At 49.0% G+C, this 18734-nt stretch overlaps 1 protein-coding gene and 1 non-coding gene across 2 annotated transcripts in view; one reads left to right on the top strand and one right to left on the bottom strand.

Moving 5' to 3' along the window:
- The window catches only part of hecw2a (HECT, C2 and WW domain containing E3 ubiquitin protein ligase 2a), a 28930-nt gene extending 12038 nt beyond the window's left edge, over positions 1-16892 (bottom strand). Inside the window, exons 1-16 of the mRNA XM_078090702.1 lie at positions 16752-16892; positions 10642-11312; positions 7902-8009; positions 7612-7706; positions 7156-7222; positions 5822-5991; positions 5559-5698; positions 5372-5472; positions 4434-5285; positions 3765-4052; positions 3547-3639; positions 2605-2755; positions 2020-2126; positions 1625-1749; positions 717-902; positions 417-551 (exon numbers count right to left, since the gene is read on the bottom strand). Of these exons, the coding sequence (XP_077946828.1) occupies positions 417-551; positions 717-902; positions 1625-1749; positions 2020-2126; positions 2605-2755; positions 3547-3639; positions 3765-4052; positions 4434-5285; positions 5372-5472; positions 5559-5698; positions 5822-5991; positions 7156-7222; positions 7612-7706; positions 7902-8009; positions 10642-11020 (2997 nt within the window). The 5' untranslated portion in view covers positions 11021-11312; positions 16752-16892. The remainder of the gene's footprint in view (positions 1-416; positions 552-716; positions 903-1624; positions 1750-2019; positions 2127-2604; positions 2756-3546; positions 3640-3764; positions 4053-4433; positions 5286-5371; positions 5473-5558; positions 5699-5821; positions 5992-7155; positions 7223-7611; positions 7707-7901; positions 8010-10641; positions 11313-16751) is intronic.
- Positions 16893-18573: 1681 nt separating this feature from the next.
- On the top strand, positions 18574-18656 carry trnal-cag (transfer RNA leucine (anticodon CAG)). The gene has a single exon. It is a non-coding gene; the product is annotated as a tRNA-Leu (tRNA).
- The last annotated feature ends 78 nt before the right edge of the window (positions 18657-18734 follow it).

Below are 18734 nucleotides of genomic sequence, written 5' to 3'. Positions count from 1 at the left end.
ACTGTAGCTTGTCCTGTTTAAAAGTTATGGATAATGTGTCATTTTTGGACTGCTCTCAAATACCAGATATTCCACAAATCCCTTGATGTCCAAACCTTTGACGGTACTCTACCAAGAGCTTTGGAAAATAGGAGTGGCACAAGACAGAAGCGAGCAGTCAGCATATGAAGTATTATCGTCGTTCCGGCGATGCATGCAGTAGGATGTCTACAACTTTTGCGGCCGAGGTGATGTTTCACTTCTATCTGACAGCAGTGCTGACGTCGTCCTATCAGCACGACTTCCCCGCTCGTGCCCCACAATGCGGACGCACACAAAGCGCTTCGCTCCTTGAAACTGGCCTCACGCCGCAGCGCCGCTGCCACACTCAGGCTGACTGTAGGTGACAAGTGGTGCAGTGGCGGCCGGTGTCTCACCTCCCCGGCGCTGTGACTGCGCTGGCGGCTCAGGTGCTGGCGGTGAGCCAGCAGCCCGGTGGAGCGAGAGCTCTGGAGGGGAAGCCGCGGGTCGATGAAGGTCGTGGAGCGACAGTTGTGATCCACAAAGAAGGGCTGAGGATCGAGAGGCATTGGGTAAACTCCACTGCGTGCACACAGACACACATGCAGAACGCTCACAGGGAGGATTGTAAAGAAACACCACGGAATACAATCAGTACATGCACATGACCTTCCCCAGTTAGGGGGGGGGTGGTCCCAGGTCAAAGGTCAACACACCTTCCCGGTGTGGTCGTGCTTCATCTCCCAGCCGCGGGGAAGCTCCAGCTGCTTGCTGGAGAACATGTTGAGGAAGGTGACGAGGTCGCGGTTGTGCTGGTAGCGCTCAAAGTAATGGGCGTCCCGACGCACTTTGCTGATCATGTGCTTCAGGCAGGTGTTGCTCGTAAACATGCGGTAGGCACTCTGGGCAGAGAGGGCAGAGAGGTGAGGTCATCAGAGAATGACAATCATTCAATCAATCAAGGCGGAAGGAAGAGATTTGTTCTAATGCCAGTTTTATTTTTTTTATTTCCTACCATCTTGAATCATTTTAAATAAATGCTAGACATGCTATAAGTTGATTACCGTAGGATCAATACTGCATGCAACATGATCAGAATAGTTGATGAGCTCCTTTGTTGTCCGGCTCTCATGGAGCTCAGCCGTCATGTCTATTTGCCACATGGCGCTGGAGACTTTGATGTAATTTAACAAGGGCTCGAAATTAGATTCTTTAGTCAGCATTCAAAACGTGGATGTCTGCAATGGCTGCAAAGTATTTACCAAATTACAGGTTCATTTGTCATTTTTGAAATGGCTTTAGTCTTAGAAGGTTCAATTATAGTAACGTCTTAAATCACACAAAAACATTTGTTTACACTCGTCATTACATAAAGACATTTGTAAGTTTGTAAAGCAAAAACTAACCCTAAACCAAAAATACCTGCATGTCAAGGAACAAATGTAGAGTAAATTACTGCCTGTGAGCAACTGGCTAACCGTCTGTCCCATGACTTTGATGAGTACGCAGACATTAAACTAGACAAAATGAGTTTATTAGAGTTAGAGAAATGTGTGTCTGCCTGTATGCAGATCGATGTAAAAGGAGTACGAGCTGCAAGGGAGGAGCAGCGCGCGGGACTGACGGGGTTAGAATGCAGCACGGTAAAGAAGTCGGGGCTGCACAGGAACTTGGCGCTGGGGGACTGCAGCAGCAGGGAGAGACGCGAGCGACCGCTGGAGTGAGCGACGGCACTTTCCCGCCGGTATTCTGCAACGAGATGAACACGCAGCGGTCAGCGCTCCAGACGGGGACACACTGTCTTATGCATTTATTATCCAGCATTATCTGTCAGGGATATGAGAGAAAACACCCTCATGGACTGAGACCATCGCGTACAACATGTTTCAGACTATTGTATTTCCAAAGATGCATCATTTGAAGAGGTGAATCTTTTAAATATCTGTTTTTCAGAGTACAGAACTCTTGTGGCTGAACACCTCTGATGCATTTTTTTGTAATATGTTTACTGAAACTAACCTGAGATGGAGTGAGGCATCAGATCACTCTCGGGTTCTGGAAGCACGTCGACGGGGTTCTCCTCCGACCGATTGCTGTTGGTTATGGTCCTCCTGATGCTCTGGTACCTGTGGAGTAAACCTGAAGTTATTGTCTGACACTGTTCCAGACTTATGAATACAATTATGTGGACACGTAACAACTGTCACTCAAAGTCAAATCAAGGACATAGAGGGAAAACACTTTCACCACTTTTTCTTTCTTTTATGAAGCATAAATTCTCACATCATAGATTCAATAGATGATGAATGAATTGCCAAGAGTAATTTTTCATGCAAATAGCAGATTTCCGTTTTCGGCCTCTCAAATATGGAGAATTCTTTCTTTCCACGGTTTTATATCACAACAAACGGATACCCCTTTGGTTTAGACTGACAAAGCACAATATCATAAATCCCACCCTTTGAGAAACTGGGATGCACCTTCTCGGATCTGTAGGAGCAGCAGCCCCATTATGCAATCTGTGGCCATGCTGCTAAATCAAGTTTTCTACTATTGAGAGAAGCGCGACGGTTATTGCGTCACAGGCTTCTTCACAGAGCCCACCTGCGGTTGAGTTGCTCCATCTGCTGAATGGAGTTGGAGCGGGTCAGGCCCTGCGGGGCAGGAGGACCGGTGGGACGCTGCCACGTGGTGGTTCTGTTCACATGGTCCACGAAGAATATCCTCCCATGGCTGTCGATCCGAGCCTCCCAGTCTGAGAGCAAATGAATAATTGATAGAGTAGGTGTTTAGTGTCTCAGAGGGGAGGAGGGGGAGGAGGGGGAGGGGGGCATAACTGTGGAAATAAAAGCTAAGATTAATGACAGCTTAAATAAAAACATATACAATCCCTATATACGTAATTCTATTCTATTCTGTGCAAAATTAGCATTAACAAACTAAAAAGCTACAGACAAGCCAGTGGGTTACTAGATGAATGCTAATATGAACTTACATGCTTACATGCTGCCAACAGGCCTAATCATCGTTGGAACGTGCAAACGTTTGGTAATCGCGCTAAACCTTAAATGCAGCTGAGCTGATGGTAGAGATGGTTAAATCATATTTCATCTGATATTAAGTTATGATGAATCCAAAACTGCACACTTTGACCTGCGCGCCAGAGAAAATGTCAGAGTGGACTGAAATTAAAAGGATCCTCAACGACATTAGGATTCATCCTCTGGGCTTCATCAACCTCTGTTTAACCATTTTTAATTATCAAGACATATGTATAAATATATTGATTGACAGACATTGCCATCCAGCTTGCGTAGTTAAAAATAGATGTAAAACCTCAGATCATGATAACCATGTCCTCTTTCCAACACTTCTCATCGTGGATCACTAACGGCTGTGTTAATAGTCATTCTTTAGGGAAATCGCAATTAGTTTGTGGTGGTTTTTAGTCATGGTCATTCAGAAGGTACAAGACACACACACACGCTGCTGCACGGAGGAGGTCACATAGACCAACAATGTGCGCGTGCAGACACACACACTCACTGGGAGGAAGAGGCTCGTCCACGCGTTGGTATCGGTGGATGTCGTGACGCACAGAAGGCAGCGAGCGAACAGGATGCCCGTTAACGTGAGCGCCTGAACAGGGAAACACACACAAGACAGACTTTGTCTAAATATGATGAAGAAAATATTGTTGGAATGGCACCAGCGTGCCGTTAATCTTCAGTTAAAAAGCGCTGAGTCCATCCATGGTTGAGCACCTTCTTCTCCATCCGTGTCTGTGGTGACTTGCTCCGAATCAGCCGCGCTCGCCCCCTCGACCGGCTTCGCCTCTTCCCCTGCCCGTCTTTCTGGCACGCCCCCCGCGGCCTGCAGGCTTAGCCTCCTCGCGCTGACCTCCGCTCCGACCGCCGCCGGCTCGCTGGGCGGCGGAGCTTCAGCGATGGCGGCCTGCCCACCGCCTTCGTCGTCTACGGCGTTATTGGTCGGTGGGGTTCCAGAAACGACGCCCCCCCCCGGATCTATGGCCGCCTCCGCTCCCTCCACCACTTCCTACAGGAAAAATATAAGAGCATGTGGAAACCTCAGAATAAAGGATCATTTTTCATGCTGATGTAGTGTGTGTGATCTCATATACACTGGTATACATTCACACCTACTGCTACAAAATATCAGAGATAAGTCAGTCTACGATAGCAGCTCACAAGAGGCCGTTTCCAAGGCAACAAAAAGAAAGCTGGGAGATACATCTGGTCTAGGACCAAGTACAGGCTGCTGCTCTATAGAGTGTTTGCACCGTGGGGACAGTAACCGCAGAGAGGGGCTTCACGTTCCCTCAGGGATAAAGAAGGTTAAGAAATGGTATTATGACATTTGACAAAAGACACGAGAGATGAATCACAGGCCGTGACCGCATGAGGAAAATGAACTCGCCACAGCAGTCGTCACAGGGATTGGGCAGCTCTCTGATGACGAGAAGACCGTCTGCGGGGCTGTTGCCATGGAGCAAGTGTCAATATCGGAGGAGGGGTCCTCGCTGTACTCCCTTCCTTCCTCGAACACTTCCCTCTCTGGCACGGCACTGTGGGACACGGCCTCTGTGAAAGGAGCCTCGTCCACTTCGGAGAAGACGTCCGCCTCCAAAACATCATCCAGGTCCAGACCTGCCCCGACTTCCAGGGCCACCTCCGCCTCAGAGGGCTCGTCTTCTGCCGCACCAGCCGCGCCCTCGGGCTCCTCCCCCAGCGCTGCGGGCTCCGGGCCCTGCTGCAACTCGGGAAACGGATCCTCCTCATCGGGGCCACGGGCGTCTGGAGGTTCTCCATTCATCAGCAGCGGTGACATCGGCACAGGGATGATGTCATTGGCTCCAGACCTCTCGTCGTCCTCGTCGGAATCAATGTGCAACATGGCGCTGAGCCTTGTGTGAGTGGGGAAGCTGGAGCGCAGTTTGGGCGAGGCCGCACCCAGGGGCCTCTCTCCTGGGCCTTTAGGGGCCTCGATAGCGTCCAGGCCCTCAATCAGTGACCTCTGCAGCATTTCATGGCAAGACAGGCTATCGTGTTCCATAAATCTAGCCTGCGCTCCAACCAGAGGCAGGTCCTTCGCAGGGTAGGCTGTGGCCCCGCCTTCCCACATGCTGTGGGAGCCCTGGGAGCCGGTGGGAGAAGGGCCTGAAGAGACCAGTCCTGGAAGGTGGTGGGGCAGGTCCTCATCATCGGACGGCGTCCCCGGTGCTCCATTCAGGGGAGAGAGGCCAATGATGGACTCAGGAGAGGCACCTGTAGCAGCAAGACTGGTTGTTTCAATGTTGGAAAAGACCAATATCTCAAGAAAAGACACTCAATTTAAAGACTGATTAATTTACCATCAGGCCCAGTGGAGGTGAGTTCCACTCTGAACTGCAAATGGCCGCTTACATGTTCCGTAGGCAGACGTCGACACAGGGGAAAGCTCACAGGTTGGACTCTGGACAGAGACATCAGAGACATTGTCCTCGTCACTGAACTCAAGTTACCCGGCGCACATGCAGCGTATGTTCTGTCGCTACCTACCCGGGTATCCTCTCGATGAGCCGCTGCACAGGGATCGTGAGCTGACCGAGGAAGCGCTTGATGATCGGACGACTTTTCGCGAACTTGTCCTTCACCTCGATGTACAGGATGTCCGTCATTAGCGCCACAAAGGTGTATTTCTGCAGAGAAGCAGACAAGCACATACACTCAATACTTTCTCTCTTCTTGCCGGTTGCTAGCATGTGTGTGGACCAGTGGATGAACACGTCCTCAGTGCGTTCGAAGTCCAATGGAAGCGTCACCTCGCCATGCCAGACGGGGTTGGTGGTGTTGGCGATGATGGCCGATCGCCGCTCCTGTCCGTGGTGGCTGAAGATGGGGAAGACGCTCCTCTTCCCCGGGTGGATGGACATCTTCAGGTACGGGTCCGGATTGAAAAACATTCCCTTCTTCAGGCCGGTGGCACGCAGATCTGCAGCGAAGCATTAAGTGACAGCGAGCTTGTGAAGAGAAGAGGGTTAAACTATATTGCATGCCGATATGTTGTTTTGGTTTGTTAGGCATGTGTGCGGAAATGCACATGTAATCCGTCCATCTGTTGTTGCCAGTCTGAGCTTCCAAAACGTGTTGTTGCTGAGAGGTGACAAGATGTTATGACTGGCAGCTATCATGGATTTGCTGCATATATGCAAATGTTTGCTGGCTTTTTGTTCTAGTAACCGGCATGCAGGTGGCATGTGACGGAATAGTGTGGAGCTGAGCTGACCCAGCCAGGACCTTAGGCGGGTCCACTGGCTGGCTAATGTCTGTTAGCAGGCTAACCCAATAACAGGGGGTCGGTTACTTTGCCCACATCTGTAGGAAGGCCTCCCTCCGTGGTGTTCCAGCAGGAGAGACGGGTGGACGGGATGACGTTGACTCAATAATGTTGCACAAACAATTCAAATCTGACAGACAAACGGCCCTGATGTTGAATTTGTAATTTGAATATGTCGGCCATATTGAGAATAGTTTTGTTTGCATTCCTCCTGATCCACGTTAAAAAAGGATTGTATGACTGTTTAGTTTCTGAAGTTTCTTTCTTCTGAAGAAGACAAGTAGTAATAGCTGTTATTTCTGTTGCTATAGCCCCATTCTGTCTGCCTCTGTGTCCACAGACTACTTCATTACTGCATCAGAACACAAGGGCAGAAAATCTATCTGCTGGTTTATTAATGTTTTCATCTGGAGGAATGGTATGTACTGCCAGCCGAAGGAAACAGCTAAAAGCCGCTAGTGATGCAACGTATAATTGAAACAAGCTGTAGTGAACATGTGTTTGCTGCGGTTTTCCTGTTTACATACTTTTAAAAGACGGCTATACCGGCCGCCTTCTTTAGAAAACGGAGAACTGTCTCTGAATTACTACTCTTTGTTTCCTGAAGACAGCTTTATAAGTTTAGCCTTGTTTTCCCCCGATGGGCCGTGAGACAAACAGGAAGAGATTACATCACTGAGCCTTAAAGACAGAATGTCTCGCCGTTGGAAGGCTTCGGTACAATGATTTACAGCTTTCGCCTCCACGTTTCCTTTCATTTGTTATTGAGAACGATTACACAATAAAAGTATTCTTTCAACGCGGAAACTCTCAACTCACCCGTCAAAGTGAAGCTGATCAGCGTCCGTGGGTGTTCGATGCCCACCTGCTCCGCCAGGCCCTCCGCCTGAGAGGGGAACCGACAAAGTCACAATCTGCACGCATGCCAACACAAATCACACGATAGCACAAAATGCTAATGCAGGGGAGACGGTGGCAGGTGGGATAAAGAGGAGGATGCACTGATCTTTGGTACACACATGGTGCAACATCCAATAAACACGGTTCAACCACCTCCATCAAACTAAACTAAACAACTTGATAACTTGAATATAATTATTTGGTGTAATCTTCATCATTAATGCCTCATTTTAATGATGATAATATCAGGGCACCTAAACCTCAAACTGACTCACACCCCCAAGCCGAAGCTCAAGTTGGTCCTGTAGGCACGCAGACTCATTAATTCATGCACGCACCCCCCACACACACACACACACACACACACACACGGACCAGGACGGCAGGGTTCTTCACTGTGATGCAGGGCGTCGTGGCTCTCAGGGCTCCGCTCACTCCGTGGTAGTACTTGAAGCAGATCTTCGTCTCCGCTGCGGAGGAAGCAGCAAAGAGTTAAGCGATGAGAAAACGTTATCTGCCAAAACAAAGTTGTACTGCGGATTTATCTGTGCTTTTTTAAATGTCCAACAATATCGAACCTCCCACTCCAGGAGAGCATTCTAAGTGGAGACATGTTGAGAAAGAGTGGGGTGTCTGTTCCCGGGGGTCTCTCTGGGGTAACTTACGCTCCATAAAGTAGGGCCCGGGCTCCAGCCTCCACACAATCTGACCCTTCTGAGTGCCGTTCACCCCTCTGTTCTTACAGTCCCACACGTTGGACGGGTTGCTTTCATCTGTGGAACAAGGGGAGTGTTATTAGCATGTGTCCGTGTGTTTTAATTCTGCAGTGTGGACGTTCCCTTAAGATTAAAACCTAGAGGCTGTGAAACGGAACGACGACAGACCTCTGGTCCCGCTGTTGCTAAATAAAAATGTGCTCCGTCTCTGAGTGCATGCTGACTATTGTCTTGTCAAAAAACACAAGTATGCCTTTAATCAGTTAAATCCACTCCTAAAATAGCCTCCCTGCAAGCTCTACAAAACAGCAAACTTCCTCTGAGTTAAAAACTGGGAGGGGGAATTCCGGCGTACGTAGCACTTTCTCCCACAGACCAATGCGGCACCAAACTACCGGGTGGAGCGAGTCGCGAGAGGAGCGTGTGCATGTTTGAAGGGGAGTGGAGGAGGGGCAGGGCGAGTCGCTTATCATTGAACGTCTGCTTGGTGGAGGAAAGCGGCAGCCCCTCCTGGGTATCGGTAATGAAGTACCTGGCAGCCCTCGTGATCGATAGCAAGTGACCCGACGCCCTGCCAGGCTCTCTTTCCTCCGTAGCGCATTCTGCCCCGTGAGGGAAAGCGTTGGGAAAAACATGGGATGAGCTAATCCGGCCCTGCAGGTCATCAGAACGCGGCGCTTCAATGGACCAGTTGAAGCGATCACCGGCAGCTGCCCTCTGCGATGCAGAATAATCTACTGCCGGGCGCCGTGCCGCAGGTTCGTCTGACCTCTCGGAAGGCAAAGACACCCGCTGTTTTAGGAGAGCCGTTATCCATCAGGAACACAATCCCTCATGTTGAGCAGCTCGCCGGGCTCCGACGCGCGGGATAAAGTCAGTATTTATCTGGTGTAAACAGACAACTTGACAAGATGAAGGCAGTGATCCCAATGTCAGACTGAACGACGCTGCTTCTGATGTTCCAACGTCAGGATGAAAGAAAATGGTGGATCATATATGTCAGTGTGTTTCCAAGGGAAGTTTTCAATATATATTAAGTTGAAGCAAGTCAGTTTTTAATAAAAATCCAGAACTTCTGATAAACATTGGTTTTAACACATACAACCACCAATCCTGTTTGTCTGTTTATCTCATATCTCTGGATAAGGATGGTATGATTTCAAGGAAATATTTTAAAACTGTGTATTTTTAAAGGGTTACTACAGTCATTTATAATAGGATTGTACTTCCATAAAGTAAAGACTGGTAAAGATATGCGAAAATCAAAGCAACGCCCTGATTTCTATTCTGAATTTATTAATTTCTTTTTTTAAACACTGGATGGTACGTTTCCCATGATGCCACTTATAGCTTACTTTGGTTTGACCCACGAACTGCAGCGTTTTTAACCGGTTTTAACTTCCATTCGCAGCGTCTGTAATAGTCCCCAACATGTCTACAACAGAAGTGTTTTTTCTCAGAAAGAACTGCGTGATGAAGCTCGAGGAGCGGCGCTTCCACCCGGGTGATGTCCTGACTTCAGCTCCTCACTATGTGAGCACAGCGTGGAAGACGCCGCTTCCCAATAACAAATGTGCTGATTGCACAGCGGCGCCGCTGTATTGCTTTTCACCCGGGTGGACAGATGAGCGCGATAGCCTTCCTCAGCACTTCCCCATTCCAGTCGCTAAGCAGGATGCATCATCGGAGACCACCCCTGTTTGGCTGGGGGAGATGCAAGCTTTGTGATGGTGTAGATGTTATTGTACACCGAGGCAGAGCTGTTACATGTCGACTCAGCCCAACGTCTCATCAGCTCCTACTATTGAGTTGTGTGCACAAGACTCCCTTTCTATTCTCAGCTCCCCGTGATGAAACGCAGGGGTCAGGAAAACCTTTGAGGACAGGTAGGGTCAAGTCCGCTCAGGCGTGAGGACGGCACTCTGGTTTCTTATTTGTTGTGACGCAATGTGCAAGTCTGCAATTCAAGTGGTTCCTCCATTTAGTAATGTTTCTAATGAGCAGTTCTACCCTCTTTGAAGAAGCACCTGCAAACCAAGCCCAGCTGCACACTCCCATTGCTGAAGCAGAGGGAAGCTAACCGGCTTGAAGCCGGTCGAGTGTCGCAGGAGACGTTACCAAGAGAAGCAGGTTAGACCGACGCTTTCACGTCAACACAACCGTCTTCGTGACAATTGGGTAGACTCCATTTACTGTTGAAGAACATGTCGTACGGGTGAAATGCCGTTGAGGGATTTCCAATTTTGGCACAGTTTTGACAAAGCTGTCATTCAGTTAATTACATCTGTCTGCTTGCATATTCACAACCCCACCACTCATTTGGCATTTATCACACGATCTGACGTGCCAATTCTTTTAATTTTACAATCTTAAAACGCAGGACGAACCATAGGACCATAACTGGAAGGCCATGTCCAGCTGCACACTCTGCATGTTAGTATTAAAAGGACTAGGCGTGGGGTTCAGTTATGCCGAAAACACAATCAAGACAGCTTTGAGAATCACCATTCAGGCCTAAAGATTTCCAGCTTGACTTGAAATCTGCTTCTGAAGACCCGAGCGCTGACCCAAACCTGTCCCCAAGGACCGGACGCTTGTTCTCGGACTCTTCTTGAATGGCAATCAGAATTGTCCTGGACCCGACGCAGTACCTCTAATAAAAAATACGAGCTTAAAATCATCATCTCACCAATGTGGTAGAGCCCGATCCAGTCGGTGGCGTCCACTTCCTCCTTGATGTCCCAGGATATGACGAGGTTGTGGCCGCGGCCCAGCGTGTACTCCAGAGTGGACGCCGTTAGCGAGGACCGGCTCTGGGAGGTCACCAGGTCTGTGTCGCTGTTGGCCCGCGGGAGCCCGACAGGGCTGCTGATAACGGAGACGGCATCGACGGAGGCTCCGCCTCGCTCCGCCAGGGTCCGCAGGTTATCTGGGCTGAGGGTGTGCCGGAGGTGGGGGCTGCGCCTGCGTGGAGCTGACAGGTGTTCCCGGCCCCCCACTGCCAGGTTGGGTGGATTGTGGGAGCGGGTCCTGGGCGGCAGGACCGCCGTGGCGAGGGAAGGACGCATGTTGAGCGCTTGTTGAAGAGGACACGTGGAAAACGTTGCTGGAAAAGGACGGCTAGGAACCTCTTATCAATTCGGCTGGTCCTCAATCAGCAGAGATCTATTCCTGTTGACTCAACCCTCATGTGCACACAGTGAGAGTGGGACCATCTGCAAACATCGAGAGCTTCAGAAATGAGGCGCTGATTCTTTCTCCCCAAAGGCTCCCGTTGTCGGCCCTTCTGGTCCTTACATCTTTACAGAGCTGTTGAAGTAGAAGATCACTGACTTCATGGTAGCCAAAGACGATGGACACCTAAAGAGGAAGGAAAGAGACGGAGAAATCCGTGAGCTACATGCAGTGGGTCGCATTCGCAAAATGTGTGAAGAACTCGTTAGTCATCAAGGGTGTTTGTTTGCTGTCAGAGGACAACATGAACAACCCTCCATGCTTTACTGTACAAACAACAGCAACGGGTGGAGCAGGCAGGTTCTAACGGCTGGTTAGGTTTAAACTATAAGCACTATCCATTCAAATGGTCTATATGATATTCTTGGTGGTAAGAGCAGATCTTCCCACTGTGGAGAGGAGCAGACTGAAACGATCTAAAGCTCACGTGGAGCCATTTGGTTATAAAAGGAAGGATGCGACTTAGAATCCGGTCAAAGGCATCTGACCCAAGACGGGCCGAGGACTGAGGAGCAGCGTTTCTTCCCAGACAGAAGATTTATAATATTTAGCTATTATGTCCCTGGGAAACCACACGGGCTGTAGACACAAACACTTTACATTCCGCCTGTTTTACATTATCAACAGTATGTTTCATGGCTCTTTTAAAGATTAGTATAGTAATACTGGCATGGTCAGTTAGTTTAGGGTTAGGGTTAGTTATACTAAGACTTTACTTCATACCTCTTTTGTCTAACACGTCCTAAATTCCGCCATGTTAAAATAACTAAAAAGGTGCTGGGAATTTTAAGAAGACACCTTAAAAACATTCTCAAGCGACTTTTGGAGTCGCAGCATCCTTCTATGATTTCTGAGCAGACTTATGGTGGTTGGTGAAGCATCATCGGTGGATCCTGGACACAACAGTGAATACAACGTTGATCAGTGGCCATGTGACTTTATTTACCAATACCAAGCCAGCCTTGATGATTGAAACACGTCATTTAACGTTAAATCAGAGACACATTCCACACCTCACTTTGCATCATCACTGAGCAAATTCTGTCCTTTACTTTGTCGACGTGCACCCACTAACAACTAAATGTGCATTACCCATCAAAAGGACGGGAAACAACGGCTGTGAGTGCTTCTCAGAGGGTAGAAAAGGCCCGAGGAGCTGCTGTTGTGGATGTCTCCTCTCAACACGTTCCATCCATTTGATCCATTTGCTCTTCCTTACGCTGCAGTTCGACTGGTCATTTAAGTCACACGTAGAGAGCAGACTGTGGAAATCCCCATTTCATTCGTATGCCTCAGCTCGTATGTCAAATTGTCTAATACGCGTATCGCTCCTGAGGGCCTCAATCAATTCACTTCGCATTTTGAACTGACTCAACGGAAATGATGAACTGGCCTCCGCTCTGGTGTATGTGGATCGGCTGTGTTTCCGTGACAACGCAGACCTTAAATTGAAATTAGATCTGTTGCATGGACGTCCCTGACAAGATTACCAGAGCGCAGCTCCATCACACACACACACACACACACACACACACACACACACACAGGGATTTACGACTAAATAAAACCTTCATTGCAGATGCAGGAATACGTAAATCCTGCTCCTGTGTGCTCATGCTGTAGCAGCATGGGGGGGGGGGGGTACTCTGCTCAGAGGAAAATAAACTAAAATAAGTGTATATGTAGCTGCTGAGTTGTTATGTAAGTGTTCCTGCGTTTCCAAGCACATTGTCCAACCCCGATGTGGAGTGGGAGACGCCACCCGGCCCACTCAGTGCGGGCGGAGTGAGGAGTCTGTCAGCGCACACCGAAACGTGACCTCGGGTAGGGGGCACGCCACAATCTGGACTAGTGCTTTTTACTTCTAAAGGACTGCCGGCTCACAGCGTAATCCCACTGCACCGACCGGCGCGCACAGCTCCGACCCGATGCAGGAGGGCTGACTGATCCTCAGGGAGACGAGCAAGGTGTGAGGGCCCCCAAAAAGGGACGGCTCATTCTAGCCGTTCTCTGGGAATTTCACGGCGCCCTCTGTAACTCTGCACCACTGTGCAGCTAAAAAGCAACATCTGTGCAGAGGACGTGAGCCCAGCAGGAGGGGATTGTGGAGTGTTCTCGTTTATTCTTTATGTCTCGTGTTTAGAGCGTTGGCGGAGGGTTTCTAGCTGTTGTAAATGTACAATAAGGCCATTGCTTGTGACAGCTGTGGGTTTTTTAAATGACGAGGCTGAAGAGGTCTGAATTGTTTAGCCATCCCCCGGCCCTCCGGTGTGCCCGCCGTGACTGACAGGTAGCATCATAACGACGTGGTAGCCCACCTCCCCTCACAGCGAAGACATGCTGAATCGTCACAATCACAGGCGGCTCCTGCGCCGCTCCGAGTTGAACGTTTCTATGTCTTTTACTCTGGAAACAATTAGTTAATTAAGAGTTGAATAACAGAGTAACTACATAATAGAAGAAGTAAATAAAAAAATATATATTAAATTTAAAGAAAAGCTATTGAAATACATTAGTGAGCCACGGTGCTGCTTTGGGTGACTGCATCGTTATGATGGCACCCCTGAACCTTTGGTAAGTCCCGCCCCTCACATGTAGACCAGTCAATCGGAATCAGCCAGCTACGACCTGGGCTCCGCCCACTCTCATGTAATAGTTTCAGATTCTCATCTTCAGGCTGGTTTAGTTCAGCAATTATTCATTCGTCTGTGGCTGTAAAGAGTCGCCAAGAAATGTTTTTCTGTTTCTCTCTCCTGTTTGAGTGCGCGGGGACCCGTTTTTTAAAGATACACGTCTTCAATTAAAGACAGAACCTCCTGAAGTGGTTTTGTTAAGACAAAGAACAAATGCTCTGCTCTCTTCTTTTCAGTGTTTTTAATGTTGTATAGATACAGTAGGTACATGCACCCGATATTCATATGATGGGATGGGATTCCTATGCATCTCAATCTCTGTGTGCATGTGTGTGCGTGTGTGTGTGTGTGTGTGTGTGTGTGTGTGTGTGCATGTGTGTGCGTGTGTGTGTGTGTGTGTGTCAGCAGAGAGGGACCCCTCCTGTGTTCCTGTGGAGGTGACTGCTGCACTTACAGCTTGACAGAACGGGCACCTTGGGGAGCCCTCTCACACACACACACACACACACACACACACACACACACACACACACACACACACACGCGGTTACTATTCTTCTTAAAGAAACATTATATCTGAAAATACATTCTCTTCACAACTACGTCCTCTCTGGGCTCCGACCTGAACTTGAGGGTGGATGGGCCTGATGGGTGAGTCATTGTGAGACGATATACACGGTTGATTTATCTAAACACACCGGGGTGAGTCACTCCCTGGGAGGTATTCCTCCATGACAGTGGAAAACGGCATTCACGCCTCAAGACTGATTGATATCACTCTCGAGTTCAGAAAGTTGACCTTTCTATAAATAGGAAAGTGGGTTGCGTATGGATTTATGACCGACATAACAACTGTACACAGAAGTGTACAAATGGATGTGATGGAGGTGTTTGAACTGCTGAACATCCTCTTTTCTGCAAGAATCGCATCAAAAGCAACGACTTTGGGATCCGTCATTACTGTTCGTGCAGAAAGAGCACATTATGCAGAACTCTCTCCCCTGTAAATGTACACGTCACCTTTTCTCTTATAAATAATAATCTCTTAAATCAAGCATTTTGGTACAGTTACCAATGTGCTTTCCTCTAAGTAAAAGCCACATTTGTAGCGTAGTGCTCTTCTGACTCCTCAAGGTGCTTTACAAACACGATGCTCCCTGATATAATAATACCCTTTAGCTAAAAATAACTTTAGCTATTTCGAAGCAGAAATCCCTAAATTGATACAGTAAAGTGTTGGATGGCTTGATTTTAATTTATCCCTTTGAACACGTTCACGGTCACACGAGTTGAGTGAAACATTCACATTTAGATGAGGGGAGGATAACGAAGGGAATGTTTGAATCATGTTCATTCAGGGCTTCTGTACTGGTCAACTAAACATTTCCACACAGCACATAAGTGCCTTTAAATGTTTCCTACACCAGACTTTGACAACACATGTAATTCCTTTATTTTTTAAATTGACCCATTAACCCTCAACTTTCAAACAACTGCTACTGCAGAGGCATTTTGGCCAATACCCTTAAGGTATTCAAGTCCAACCCCCAGCACCTTCCAAAATATGGGCAGTGTATTTTCAATTTAAGGTGGGATACAGGAAAAGCAATCTCTTGTTATAACTGCATCTATTTGTACTCACAGGATCTGTAATTGGACTAAGCAAATACTTGCAGACGTCGTCCTGAAGGGGTCTGATCAGGGGAGACGGGACGACACAGCCCCGTATCTTCTCTCCTCAGCAGCCGTTTACGGTGGATTCTAGCAGTGACCCTTCACGCCCTTCCAATCTTCAAGTACACTTCAGCAGGGGTGCAGAATGATATGATATGCCATAACATTACATCACATTACATGTCATTCAGCTGACACTTTTATCCAAAGCGACTTAGTGCATTCAACCATGGGGATACAAACAAGAAGAACAAGAAACAAGACCCTAACCGTTGGAACCTGCTCTCAAGACCTACGGAAGTTCTCTACTCATTTGCTGTGTCTGAAATAGAGACTTAGCATTGCTTTTACGTATTCAACACTGTCATTAGGAGGAAATAATTACTGTACACACACATATTTTTTTGCCTCACTTCCCCCTCAGCGTCTACTCGCTCCTGATACCACGATTCAGAAACTTCAGTTACAGACCCATCTGCAGCTGACCAGTCACAGGTTCTGCGCCAACAGACGTCAGAACCAAACATTCACAAGTTGCTTCCTGGTCAAATTCTGCCAAGTGTGGGAATGTGCGTTTATGTGATGGTGGTAGTTCCAAAATGTCTCAGATTACAGATTTGCTGCAATAACCAAATTTGTGTGCAAGGTCTTTGAGGGGAATTCATCTAAAACACCGCAGGCCCATGAAGCGGATTACAGCAGCCAATCAGAAAGATGACACATTCCATCACGGATGAAGCCAGGGCGCTCACACGCCACCCGTCCGTGTGTAAACACAGGCCGCACCGGCCCATCAGCATCTCAGCGCTCCAACAGACTCAAGGTAACCCCCGCGCACGTCAGCAAAACCACGTTACATAACAACTCGTCCCCAACTTTAATCGTTCCGAACCAATCCGTGCTGCGCCGCCGAGGCCGCGCGCGGCGTCTTTGCGCACACGCCTGAGCGGGCCATGTCGGAATGTGCAGGTGTCATCGCGCGCTATTGGATTACTGTGGGAATTCCCTACGTCATTTTCTTTCCATGTATCGCGTTCCCAAGACTCCTGAATGACGCCCCACATCTCCCCACAGATCATCCCTTTTTGGTGCAAAACCGCAACAGCAGAACACGCTGATGATTATAAGGCGCTGCGGTTTTTTAATGACAGGTTCAACTGCTTTGGGCATCATCATCATCACCATCGCTCCTGTTAGCCAATGCACACCTACACGGTCCCTGCATCCACGGCTGGCGCACAGGGCGGCAGAGGCTTACCTTTGGCGCAGATGTGCGGGATGCGAGGAGAAACGGTGCGCGGATGCGCCGCCAACACCTGCTCGGCGGTTCCGTTCCCCGGGATATCACCGTTTAGGTCCTTATCCCTGCAGTCCAAACGAGGCGGGGCGGGCGGGCGGGGTGCCGCGTTGGACCCCCCCCCACCCCCTCCCTCCGCCTCCCCACCCCCTCCCTGTAAGATCCCGAGCCAGGGAGCAGCTATGGGCTCGGAGTCACGTATCGAGACGGTATCCCTCTGAAAACGCTGCGTCGCTGCAGAAGCACCTCGGCCCTCTCCGCCCGGAGGTGTGCGCATGAACTCCAGCGACGCCTCCCCGCACTGTGTCCGCACAGGAGGCGGCCGCGCGCACCGCTGCTGCGGGCTTCAGGCGTGCAGCTCATGCAGGCACCGCATCCTTACTCGCCCTCCGCGCATCGCAATGCGCTGCAGTCAGTGCCGACGTCCTCCCACCGCCAGTGCCCACCAGCACATTAACGCGCACACGCGTGCACACACACACAACAAATGTGACGGGGCAGCGCATGCAACGGCTGGCAGTCCCAAAAGAAGGAGTGACAAGCGTATAGCTACCTGGGGGCGGCGTAATGTTGCGAGGGGGGCGCGGAGGGATTTGTTCAGAGGATCGTCGTGCCGGAGATGTAGTTATTTCCCCTGTTGATAACGTGCATGTGGACACACACGCGCTGCATATTAATGTGGGAAATGTCGGAGTGGGAGGTGACTATAGACGCGTTCCTGATAGGGAGAGAGAGAGAGAGAGAGAGAGACAGGGCGGTGGAACAATTGATGTAAATAGTGTATTCTTTATGTACTAAATTTGCAGCTATAAAAACATGAGTGGATCAACATATCGATGATGGTATATTCACTATGTGGCATTGTTAGAAATACTCAACAGTACACCTTGTGAGTGCTTCTCACAAAGTCTCACATCCACAAACCTCAAACCTTCTGCATTACTGCGTCATTCATAAGTGTGCAAGGATATCATTTTGAGATGCATAATGACTGCAGACAATAGTTTACTGGCTAACACGTGGGAAGCACGACTTTGTACTTGTGGTATAACTGCTTTTACTTTGAAGGATCGGAGTGGGTTTACCTCTTCCACCGGCCCATCTGTTCTCAGTAGAGCTACGCAGGTGAACGATCCCTCCTATTAGCCTGTCACCCATTTATCGCGCAGTAGGAGCCCCGGGAGTCTGCACGTGTCTCCGTAGTTAAACAAGGCTTCTGAATAAACACCATAAAGTAACGGTACACGTGACGAGAGACTTTCTATCCAGCTCTGTTTGCCACTTTCCTCCTGCTATTGTAGGCAGTACTCCCGTGTTCCGGGAGCACTGCGCCCCCCGGTGGCCGGTCCGCAGAGGTGCAGCAAGTTCTCCACGAGTCACTGACACAAACGGCGGAGAGGAAGCTCACCGGGTGAAGCAGTGAAGTGGTGCTTTGAAGAGGACGGTGGCTTTGCGGTGTAGGGAGGTTAGCCGAAGCGCTATGTTGATCCAATCTCAATTAAAGTTACATTTCTATGACCTGAAATACTACGTCCATATTAAAGTGGCTTACAGCTGCAGTGAGCGCGTTTTGACCACCAGGGGACAGAACGACGGAGAAACAGTAAATTAATAGATGTTAACTTGACTAGCGCGAATAACGTGTTTTCGCTACTTACGGGCTGACATTCGGTGGCTACAAATGATCACATGGCCCCTTGCAGCTGTGTGCTCTTTAGTGCAGCTTGAACATGGTTCAGTAATGTCAGCATTATTAATAGTTTGTGTCAAGGTGTAACCGGAAGTCAGGATGGCCGAGCGGTCTAAGGCGCTGCGTTCAGGTCGCAGTCTCCCCTGGAGGCGTGGGTTCGAATCCCACTTCTGACAGCTTTTTGAAGTCTAACTGCACGTGGATGTAATTCTACAGGTATGTTTGCTATGCTTCTTCTATTTAAACCTTCACTT

Source organism: Gasterosteus aculeatus, chromosome 16 (genome assembly GCF_964276395.1).
Source record: "Gasterosteus aculeatus chromosome 16, fGasAcu3.hap1.1, whole genome shotgun sequence".
NCBI lineage: Eukaryota > Metazoa > Chordata > Actinopteri > Perciformes > Gasterosteidae > Gasterosteus > Gasterosteus aculeatus.
The sequence above is the reverse complement of the archived record's forward strand: the minus strand, read 5'-3'. Positions and strand labels throughout refer to the sequence as shown.